This window comes from Lucilia sericata, unplaced genomic scaffold (assembly GCF_015586225.1).
Source record: "Lucilia sericata isolate MDLA Ls3-8-SP2 unplaced genomic scaffold, ASM1558622v1 Contig000126F_arrow, whole genome shotgun sequence".
NCBI lineage: Eukaryota > Metazoa > Arthropoda > Insecta > Diptera > Calliphoridae > Lucilia > Lucilia sericata.
In genome coordinates this window covers 422,851-435,442 of record NW_023994158.1, presented here as the reverse complement: position 1 = coordinate 435,442, position 12,592 = coordinate 422,851, and the positions used below count along the sequence as shown (strand labels likewise).

General features: G+C 29.4%; 1 protein-coding gene across 5 annotated transcripts in view; it reads left to right on the top strand.

Annotated features, from left to right (window-relative positions):
* LOC119600900 (DNA-binding protein D-ETS-4) overlaps positions 1-12,592 on the top strand; it is a 61,887-nt gene that overhangs the window by 43,597 nt on the left and 5,698 nt on the right. For 2 of the 5 annotated variants that reach the window (XM_037951478.1, XM_037951479.1), the window contains exon 3: positions 10,579-11,614. In XM_037951478.1, the coding sequence (XP_037807406.1) occupies positions 10,579-11,614 (1,036 nt within the window). Of the gene's footprint in view, positions 1-8,306; positions 8,593-9,990; positions 10,031-10,578; positions 11,615-12,592 lie in introns of those variants that run through there. The other 3 variants (XM_037951481.1, XM_037951480.1, XM_037951482.1) reach the window with 3 other exon arrangements.

Genomic DNA, 12,592 nt, shown 5'->3' with positions numbered 1-12,592 from the left:
CAATAAAACAAAAAAAATCTATTCTATAAATATATTTAATTTTACTTTACTTAAACCCGTATTAAATATAATGAAATGTATGAATACAAAAATAAGCATTAGTGCACTTGACAAGCTATTCATTCTATTTTTATAACCAGAAAAAATAAATAGAATAATTGTTTTTAGTATTTCGGTTAGCTATGCAGTTTGTATTAGAAAAGCTCACATAAATTACGATAAACGATGCTGCTGTTAACTTGGTAGTTATAAACAATATCTTAATTAGTTGTAGTATAGTGATTGTCAAACAACATGGTTGGATTTCTAAGAAAATCTTATGAGTTTTCTTTTGAAAATAGCAACTAGGAAGTGTTTTTATTTTCGCTCGAGCTCTCCATGGAATATATTCTAATTAGAGTTAGTTGTTTATTAACGTTAATTATATTGAAACATATTTTAGAATTTAAAATTATTGGGTATTTTAAAGAAATAATATTATTCAACGTCATTTTGATTTATAGTTTTACTTAATATACATACGTTAATATAAGGGTTTTTTGGCTCCATTATTAAAAAACATTACACACAAAGAAGAGTTAATTAAAAAGTCGAAATGATGGAAATACGCTTTTGAATCGTCCTTAAATTTGTTTTAACTTAGTCCAAACAGAAAAATTTTATCTATTTATGTATATATATAAATCCTACTAAAACATCCTGTCACTTTATGTATTTAGTACCTTTTTAAAAGAATATTTTTTTTTTAACATTTGCTCACTTTTTCATTACATTTCCTTTTACAGTTACCACAAATGAACATTAAAATTATGTTATTAAGGACATGATAAAATAATTTATAACCTATAAAATATTTAAATAAAAATTTTAAATTAACTGTGTACATAAAAATCGCATTAGAAAACAATAAAATTGCATTTAAAAAATTAACCACACTTTAGCAGCATTTACTATTAGTTAAAATAGTTTAATTTTATAATTTATAATATCAGTACACTTAAAATAACTCATCAATTAATATATTTTTATGTCTCGTTGAATTACAAAAGAAAACAAGTAAGAAAGTATAGTCGGGCGTGACATACCACATGATACCCTACACCAGTTATGAATATTAAATGTGATTTATTTTTCATAATAAAGCATTTATCTTCAATATTACCTTGTTCCTATACATTTAAGCAATTTATGGATGAAAAACTAATTTTCTGAAAGAGGCTTTATATGGGGGCTAGGGGCAAATATAGACCAAGCCCCATAAAATTTTGTGAATATATAATATTTATTTGTGCTGAATTTCATCGCGATATTTGTGTTTATAAGTTAATTTTGCACATTCAAGTAATGTTCTGAAGGGGACTTTGTTTGGGGAATAGGGTCAAATGAAGCCCGATCTCTATGAAATTTAGCAAGGTCATCAAGGCTAGTATAAAACTTAAATGTGAAGCTTTTTATCGATATACTGGTTTATTTAGCATACTTATGACCTCAGAAGCATTTTTCGGGGATGGACCGATTTTAAATATTTTCAATAGGCTTCGTCCTTGAGCCAAAAAAGCGTGTGTGCCAAATTTCATTCAGTTATCTTGAAAATGGTGAGCTGTACCTTGCGCACAAGGTTTACATGGACAGCCAGCCAGACGGACGGACGGACATAGCTTAATCGACTCAGAAAACGATTCTAAGACGATTGGCATACTTTTGATATAGTAATTGGTATAGGACGAATATTTTTGCATGTTACAAACATCAGCAGCACGGACATGGTCGACCATATGATACACTACCCCCGATGATTATGTTACAAATTTTGATTATTATACCCTCCACCACCTTGAGTGGTGATAAAGGGTATATATAACTTGCGATCGGTCCCATACAAGGTTCCCTTTCGAAAATCACTTAAACACACATTACTTATTACTAAATTACGCTATATAGATAAAAAATTTAACTAAAATATAGCTTTTATATACAGAAATGTTACTTAAAGATTTTTTACGATCGGTCAATCATCTTGCAATTGTAATAGATTTAAGCTGTTTTTCTATTTAAGACATGAGAAAACTTATTTCTACAAATATTTAATCAATTAAAAAAGTCTTAATATAAAAGTAGCTGGTGGAGGGTATTTAAGATTCGGCTCAGCCAAATATATAACATGTTTATTTAATAATAAAGTATTTAATTTAATTTCTACCTTAATTCAGAAATATTTTAATACTTTGTTGACAAAACAGAGATTTTCTAAAAGAGGGGTTATATCAGGCCTTTTTTTGAAGGGGGTTACTGTTGTATGGGGGCTATACGAAATAATGGACTGATTTTAAGCATTTTCAAGAGACTTCGTTCTTGGGTCAATTGAAGAGTATGGACATATGGACACACAGGTGGACGACTCAGGAAGTGATTCTGAGCCGATTGGTATACTTTAAGTTGGGCGTAGGACCAATATATATGGGTATTACAAACATCATCACAAACGCATAATACCCTCCCCACTATAGTGGGGTATGGTATAAATATACGCATGATACCCTACATAAAGAATAAATGAAAGCACATGTGATTTCTAGTTATATTTTACTGGCTATACCCAATGTGCTTTGCTACCTTAAAAACACTAAAAATAAAAAAAAAACATTTTACGATTTTGAGGATTGTAGCTCTAATAGTCTTTCAGATATGCGAATCTTTGATTCATATGGGAGATGCCAAACCAATCTTAATATAAATTTTAATGTTACCCATGCAAAATTTGAAGATTCCTCTTCTAATAGTTTCCCAAATATACGAGTTTTTCTATTTAATTTTTATGGCATGTGCCACGCCCCCTGTTGTAATGTTCACATGGATGTGAAAGTTATTCTTGCAAAATTAGAGGGTTCCAGCTCTAACAATTTCCCAGATATACAATGTTTTGTACTTAATTCACATGGTAGGTGCCACATTCCAAGCACGCCCATTATTGGTCTTAAATGTTCACATTGATAATATGGCGGCTAGAAAAAAGTGTTATATTTTCTAAGATATTCATATTTTAAACCTTTCCTTATATCGGAGGTGTCAAACGCTGTACCTAGGCCGCACATTTTGACCCCAAATGTTCATATGGATGTCAAAATTGTTGAGGACTCTAGGCGTTTATGATATATATACATATACATATATTTTGCTGCGCGGCGTGGCTCCTCGCCTAATAAAAAGTAACATCTAGTTATTACCAGACATACAGGAAGATCGGTGAGAAAATCGGTTCAGCCGTTTCTAAAATCGAAATTTTTGGAGTTTGATTGCAAGGTTAACATGCAGAATTCTATAAATCGATTCAGAAAATGACTCTGAGCCGATTGCTATACTTTAAGATGTAAAACCAATATTTCTATGCGTTACATGCATCACCCCAAACCCATAATATACTCCGCACTATAGTGGTCAGTGATGCCAAGTGTAGGGATTTTTCCCTTTTTGTAGGGACTTTTTTCAAAAATTTCACGTGTAGGGAAAAAGGGAAAGATTTCTTACTATTGTCAAATTGTAGGGATTTTTCAATTTCATAGTTTTTAACAACTAAAAATATACCCTTTCATGTATTAAACTTTAAAATTAAAAATGAAATCAGTTTTAAGTGTATCGTTAGTAAAAATTCCGCTTGTAATTTCTACAATATATGTACCTACATATCGCTACAAGACTGGCATAATCCAAAATTCGGGTTTCTTGAACTGAGGTCTACAAAACATGCGACATACTAAAATCTTTCATATAGATTTAATGTTCTAAAAATTTATAAAAGTAAACCGCAAAAAGAAACCGCAAAAGTAAACGCGAAAGTAAACCTTAAAAAACATAAAATAAATTTTTAACATCGAATCGTGATACTGTTTTTTTAATCTTAACTGAAGAGTCAGGCTTGGAAGATTTGTATTATGTAAAATTAACAGAAAAAAAAAATTTAATTCTAGAAATTTCATTCCTAAAAATTAAAAAAAAATACATATATATGTATATATGTACATATATTATAAAACGGAGCTAATATTTTAGTTTTTTATGTTATTTTTGTATTTTTTTAAGATAAACTTGGAAAAAAGTAGTGTAGGGAAAAATGTAGGGAAAATAAAAAGTGGGTGTAGGGAAAAAAGGGATTTTTTCTCATAAGCGTAGGGATTTCTGAAAAAAATCTCCTGGCATCACTGATAGTGGTATAGAGTATAAAAATGTGTGCAATTATTTTTGTCGAATTAATTCATGAGATAGTTTTCTGAATTGTTGTTTAAAGTCAAATATTATGCGATCGTCAAAAAATTAACTACATACAAGTATTTAAGTTTATATAAAAGTTATTTTTATAAAATTTTATGTTTACCTATTATCATCTAATCATTCCTAATTAATTAAATTTTCTAACATTCAAGCGAATGTATTTATTAATTTCTCCCAGTGTACTTTATAAACCGCATAGCTTTTAGTTAATTACAAATAAAATTGCACTTAAATTCAACTAAATTATTTTATAAACAGAACAATCTGCACACAGTCACTCATAACAACAGTAATAAAGTCAATATAAATAAATTGAAAATATAAATAATAAAAATTATTATTAAAACAAAAAATGCACAAATTACTACAAAATTAATTACTGACGCTTTAGTATTTTCTAAATTGTGGAAAAACCAATGACTTGACATGAAATGTGAATGAAAATGAGAATTTTTTTCAATTTTCATCAAAAATTACACATATCAGTAGTAAACTATTAATAGACAATTATAGTAAAAATACATACTAATATTTATAAATAAAACAATTAATTATAAAACAAGTATAAATTATAGACAACTAACTATATATGAGTACAACAATGAACACGAGGGAAAAAACCCTTTTAAATAAAATTCATTATTCAAAAGTACTTTTTTGTGAAAAATATAGAAAAAAAAAACATTTGTAGAAATTTGCTTTTATTTATAGAGAGAGTTTTATTATATTTAATATAGAGAGATTAATAAGTTTTAATTTCTATAAAAATCAAATATAAAACGAGTTATTTTAGAGTAGAGTATGATAAGCAAGAGGGTGCTAAATGTGATTTTTTTATTTATATTACAATAGATTTACTGCAAAATGTTGTGAGGTCATTATTTGTAATTTTAAATTTATTCCAAATGTGAATTTTTTGTATATGATAAATTCGAATTAAAGGGTAACTACAGTCTTTTACTTAGTACATTTTAAGATTTGCAATATATAAAACATTTTCTTAACAAGTAATATTTTCCCAAATACTATATCTAGATTCAAGTAGTTTGTATTGACAATTGTCACCTAAAAACGAAGCCCTAGAAAATCAATCTTTTATAAAAATATAAGGAAGAATTATTATTTATTAATACGTAACATTTGGTGTCAAAAATTTTAAAAACTAGTTCTATCCATTCGAGTTACAACCAATATTAAATAATACCAGATTTATGGCCTTATATTACCCAGTAAAAACTTACATTAACGAGTAAAAGTGTTATATTCGGCTGTGCCGAAACTTATACACCCACCATCAAATCATTTCCGAAAAGGAATGCTTCTTTATAAATAAACTTTAATATTTAAGAGTCGATGCTTTTGTTATTATTGAGTTTATGGGAGTTGAGTCAATTCTGGAGCTATCCTCATCGGTTTATACAACAATTTAATAGCTGTCTTCGTATCTTTAATATTTTTTAAAATTTGAAGTAATTTTTTGAAGAAACCCGTTTATGGGGGTTGGGCCAGTCATCGACCGTTCCTCATCAAATTCGGTAGAAAGATTTCAGTTCATATAAAACTTTTTTTATATCGAATTCCATCACTGTTATCGTATTTTTAACCAGTAATGAGCGTTAAAGTTATTTTCTGATGTGAACCTTATATGGGGGTAGGGTTAATTTTAATTTCCTGAAGGGGATCTTAAATGGAAGGTAGGAACTGTTTTCGACTAATCCTAATCGAAGTCGGTTGGAAGGTTTCAGTTCATATAGAACTTGTTTGTGTTAAATTTCATATATCTACTCGTATTTTTAAACCAGTAATGGCAGTTAAAATCATTTTTTGAATGGGACCTTATATGGGGTGAGGGTCTATTAAGGACCGATCCTCATATTTTGTAGAGAAATTTTGACTAGAAGAAAACTTATTCATGAATTTCATCGCTTCACACGCAATTTTGAGCCAGTAATGACCGTTAAAATAATTTTCTGAATGGGACCTTATATGGGCGATAGGGTCAATTATGCACCGATCCTCATAAAAGTTGGTAGAGAAATTTTGGTTTGTATATGACTAGTTTTTTTTTTTTTAATTTCATCGCTATACGGATATTTTTTATCTAATTATGACTGTTAAACCTGTTTTTCGGTGGGTCCACTTGTATGTGGGCTATCCGAAAACTTGGACCGATATTGCCCATTTTCAATACCAAACAACTTGTATCAATAAAAATTATTTGTGGAAAATTTCAACCTCTAGCTTTTTTCGTTCGGACTCTACCGTGTTTTCTACAGACAGACAGACAGACAGACAGACGGAAGGACATGGCTAGATCGACTTAGAATCTAATGAGAATCAAGAAGAACTTTTCTGGGTTTAGACCAATATTTCGATGTATTACAAACGGAGTGACAAAAACAATAATTCGTATACATCCGACTACCCAGATGACTTTAGCATGTGTTTGTTCTAGTGGGAAGTCAATCATCACTCTATAGACTACAAAAAAGTTATTCAGAAAAGGAAAGGAGTCAGTACACGGTAATAACCTTTGCCTTTTTTTAAGTGCCTACTCTATACATTACTTGGGCACAGTAAAGTGATGACTTTCTCTGCTTTCCTCAATCTTCAATCGCATTTACAAAGAGCAAATCAGGTAGTTGGGGTGCTAAGGATAGCCATAAGTGGTAGGTAGGTTAAATAGATAGTTCGTATTTCTGTACGACAAATCAGTATTTATTCAGAAATACTTATGTATGTAAGCTCATTTAATACAAGACAGACATAATTCAAAAAAGGCCTTTTCGTGAAAAATGACTTTGAATGGTTAATGACATTTTACTATATATATTATTTTAATAACTTTTAAGCAAATCAATGGATTTAAACCAGGTTCGAGAGATTATCTGAAAACAAAACTTGATCACACACCGAAAATAATAGACTTATATGAAATTTGTTGAAACTAAAAGAAAGACTTTAGTACCCTCAGTTTAAAAAACCCGAATTGTGGATTATCTCAGTCTTGTTTACTACAAGAGCGATATTATTAGAGTAATGGAATTGTTTAACTTCAAGTCATTACCAAGTTTTAGCTATGTAAGTAGTTTGACAGATTAGCAAACAATTTAAGATCATTAATTCCAAAATACTTCTTGGATCAGCAAAAGATCTTTCTAATTAATATAAATATAATAATTTAAAAATCCCACAACACCTTACAATAAGTAGTAGAGTACTCTATTGTAAATCGTCATTAATTTTATGGTATTACCAAGCATCTGTGTTGTCATTTAACGTAATTTACAAAAACCAGTCAATCACAGCAATTACAACAAATTCACATATTTTTACAAACACACAACACATAGATACATACATATAAATATACATGAGCCAACAAAATGTAATAAACCTTTTTGCAAAATCGCAATTCAAACAAACATTTTAAAAACTTTGAAATAAAAAAATAAAGCTTTCCCGCGTTGTTGTGTTTTTTTTCTCTTCTCATCTCTAGAGCAGATTTTGTCCATCTAAAATAAAGGGGATTTGGGAGGTGTAGCTAAAATACAATAACAATGAATTCTCCACGATCAATTTGCTTTTGGGTTTTTTTCTTCTTATTTTTCAGTCAGAATTAAATGACTATAGAACTATAACGTCATGTTAGTGATTTTTTTCTAAAACGTCATTAATTTATTTTGTTTATTGTATTTTTTATTAGGGTTTTTTTGCGTTTTTTTATTGTTTCCACTACAAGCTCGTTGGAAAGGTTCTAGTTGTAGACTAGTTGTTTGTCTGGGTGTTTGGTGGAATGGCTATTAGATTGGTAGTAAAAGCTTGATAAATGTTAGCAAATATTTTTTTATATTTAGTTGGCTTTTTACCGGCATAACGGCTTGTTACCAACGTTAAGAACGTTTTAAGTTTTGATTGAAAAAAAAAAAATATGTAATTCGCGCTTTATTCGATCATTCTTCGTTCGTTTGTCTATATTCAATTTGTGTATTTTTTGTTTTATATGTTTAAAGCATACATATGTATATTTTTGTTTATATTTAAAACAAAATTTAAAGAAAAAATAATAATAATAATATCTAAGCTTTATAAAAGCGTAAAATCTCAATAATTTTAAGTTTTAAAAATTTTTAAAAATCTTTACATCTACAAAGCAATTGTAAAAAGGTGTGAATTATAATATTGTTATTGTTTATATTTAAACAAGTTTTTTTTTTGTATTACACACATAATGATCTCACTATAAAAATCTATGATTTTTATTATTTTGAATCTATAAAATAATTCGAATTAACTAAATCAGTATTTTTGTTTTGTTGAAAGTTGGTAAGTTTAAGTTAGTTTTGTGTTTTAAAGTCATTAAAATAGTTTAATAAATAGTTTTTTAAATACAATTATTTATTTATAAGTGAGAAGTGTTAGTTTTTTTTTAAGAAAACAATGGTCAAGAACTATTTAATATAAAATATAAATTCAAGTTTGTCATATAGATAACGTAGTTATGTCCTTCTGTCCGTCTGTCTGTTAAAACCAATTTCATGAAATCCTAATATATTCTTCTAGAAGTTTGTTATAAAAATTCAGCAAAATCGGTCTATATATAACGGAGACATGAGCGATTTTTTTTTACCATTAGATAGCAAAACACAATGTAAACAACAACAAACAGTTTTTGTTATTTTGCTTTTATTATATACAAAACTTGATACAGCTGAAATGAAAAATTAAAAAATAAATAAAATTACATACAAAAAAAATTTTTAAAAATTATTAAAAATAAAATTTTAAAAATTAAAAAAATGTTGAAAAATTTGTTTATTAAAAAGATTTTTGATATTGAATAAAATCAAAACATAAATAACTATATATTTTTATAAATGAAAATAAAAACAAGTACGAAAGTATAGTCAGACGTGACCGACCATATGATACCCTACACCAGTTATGAATATTTAATGTGATTTATTTTTTATAATAAAGCATTTATCTTCAATATTACCTTGTTCCGATACATTTAAGCAATTTATGGATGAAAAACTAATTGTCTGAAAATATAATTTATATATAATATTTATTTGTGCTGAATTTCATCGCGATATTTGTGTTTATATGATAAATTTGGACATTGAAGTAATTTTCTGAAGGGGTCTTTGTATGGGAGCTAGGGTCAAATGAGGCCCTATGTTTATGAAATTTGGCAAGGTCATCAAGACTTGTATAAAACGTAGTTGTGCCGCTTTTTATCGGAATATTTAATATAATTATGAGCTCAGAAGCCCTTTTCGGGGTGTTCCGTTGTATGGGGGCTAGGTGAAATAATGGACCGATTTTAAACATTTTCAATAGACTTCGACCTTCATCCTCCAAAAGAAGCGTGTGTGCCAAATTTCATCCAATTATCTTAAAAATTGCGACCTGTACCTTGCGCACAAGGTTTACATGGACAGCCAGACAGACGGACGGACGGACATAGCTTAATCGGCTCTGAAAACGATTCTAAGCCGATTGGTATACTTTAAGGACTGGTATAGGACGAATATTTTTGTATGTTACAAACATCAGCACAAACCCAATATACCATCCCCACTAAAGTGGTGTAGGGTATAAGAAAACAATTACTTAACATAAAAAATAAATAGTTTCCATTAGTGATAAGAACTTTAAATATTCATCTATCTCAAAGCAGACACACAAAAACTTTCAGACACCTCGATTAGTTAAGAATTATAAGTCGACCTAACAAAACAACATTAATTTCACAACGGTACACATTATTGAAAAATAATTTTACTATGTGGGGCGATTAAGACCTTTCTTATCTTTAAAACATGAAATTAGTTTTAATAGAAACAAGTTATTAAAAATAAAAACTTAAATACATTTTTTAAACACAATGAAAATGTGTTAAAAAAACACTTGACATTAGAAATACATTGCATAAAAGAGAATGAAAATGTCAACATAAATGAATTAGAAAAATAATTAATTGTCACAATTATAAAAAATTATAATAAAATTATATCGAAAGTTACTAGAAATATAACAGAAATGATGTAAATTCATAGCAATATAATTTGTATTTTATTTAATTCTCAATTTGTTTACTTATCAATAGAACTTACTTAATATATGTTTAACAAGTTTAAAATTTGTTTGTTACTGGTACCACCTGATACTTTTGTTAACTTTTTCAAACCAAACAGATCAATGAACTTTAAAATAAAAAAAAAAAAACAATATTTTTATATTTAAACAATCTATATCTTGAATTTTAATTAATAATTTTTGTTTGTTTATTTCTTCCAATTTCAGATGCCTCAAACAGGTGACTGTTTGGTAACTTTACCCCCTCAAATACCAGAAATTTCATATGAATTTTCACAAACACATCAGTCGACACAATTTGCCGTCACAACAACAAGTGCTAGTGGAACTATAAATGATCCATTTGCAACATATACAGATAATTTTGATCTATCGCTACTACCTCAGGATTACAATAATGATAATAATAACAATACAACACAAACAGCAACAATAACGACAAATATTAAGCAAACGAATCATATAGATAATATACCCACAACAGTTTACAATTTCGATACAACGACAATAAATCAACAACATTTACAACAAGATAAAGCCAACTCACTTGCTGTACCCGATATAAAAATCGAACAAACCTGGTCTTCGTGTCCTTCTCTCAACACAATTAAACAAGAGCAAATCTATCAAAGCTATTTTCCTTTAAATACGAAACAAAATCAACTTGTACCACCACCACCCGCTTATCCAGTACAAATCTATCCGTCGCCGCAATCTAGCCCCGCTCAATCAGAATATAATTTTTCCCACACACAATACTCATCATCGCCCTCGTCTGCCTGTTATGAATCTTTAAGTTCATCTCGCAATTCTCTATATAATATTGCCTCCTCACCGTGTCCCTCTATTGATGCCCAAACGATTAAGCAAGAGCAATTACACATATTACCACCTTCACCACCCGAATCCAACTGTGATACTCCCACACCACAGTCTAGCTATAGTAGCTGTAGCAGTGGTTTCGATTTCAAATCAGAACCTTTCGATTCCGATGTTGAAACGTTTAATGATTTGAATAAATCACAGTGTAGTGCCACCGTGACAGCAGATCATCAATTATTGCGCGAATATTTGGAAGATACAACGTTCCAAAAACGACACAATCTGAAACCTTTGGCTCTGGAGTCGTTTATTGGTGGCCTGGAAGAGGTTCGTGATAATATCGAACCAGTTATTACATTAGCATTAGAACATGCGAAACGTGAAGCTGATGCTACTTGTGCTAAATTGCAAATATCACAGGGTAAGTGAAATTCATTTAATTAAACGTTCGAAGTATTTTTGATTTTTTTTTGTAATATATTTTTATTCCATTCGCCACAGTAATCCGTCTATCCGTCTGTCCGTCTGCCCTTCTGTCAGTCTTTCCGTCCGTCTGTCTGTCTGTCTGTCTGTCTGTCTGTCTGTCTGTCTGTCTGTCTGTCTGTCTGTCTGTCTGTCTATCTGTCCATCTGTCTGTCTGTCTGTCTGTCTGTCTGTCTGTCTGTCTGTCTGTCTGTCTGTCTGTCTGTCCGTCCATCTGTCCGTCCGTCTGTGTGTCCATTATAGGTTCTATTACCAATTTTCGTTATTGTTGGGCCATATTTTAACTTATTGCCTATACAAAGTCCCCATAATAAAATGATCCTTGACATATATTTATTTTTATTCTCTGCTGGGTACTCATGCTTTTAGCGTTTTGTTGGTTTTGAATAAAAAGAGAGCCTAATATGTTGCTTCTAGATAACGTGCGAGTAGTTTGAGCACAAATTTTATTTGTATTTTGTTATTGTAAAATTTTTACTCAAACTACTCACAGGTTATCTAGTAACAACACATACATAAGTTAAAACAATTTAATCAACAGCCTATTGTGACATTAATTATATTAAAGTGTTAAAGTTTATCAAAGTTCTAAGTCCCGCAAGAAATTAATAAATCGCTTAATTATTTCGTCTTCAGAAAATCTCTAAATAAACATACAGCGGAAGTAAGGCAATTTATAAAAGGACACACCAACTATAGTAATGTTTAATATTTTTATATTGAACTTATTTAAATATAACTTCTTAACAAGTAGCTTGTCTAAAATTATATTAATAATGATTCATAGTTAAACAATTTATTAAACATACCAAAAAAAATCAATTATAAAATTTTTTCACCATAATAGCCATAATCACAAATGAACCAATTTAACCTTTAACTAATAACTAGTTTTTCCAATGGCCAAATGACTCAA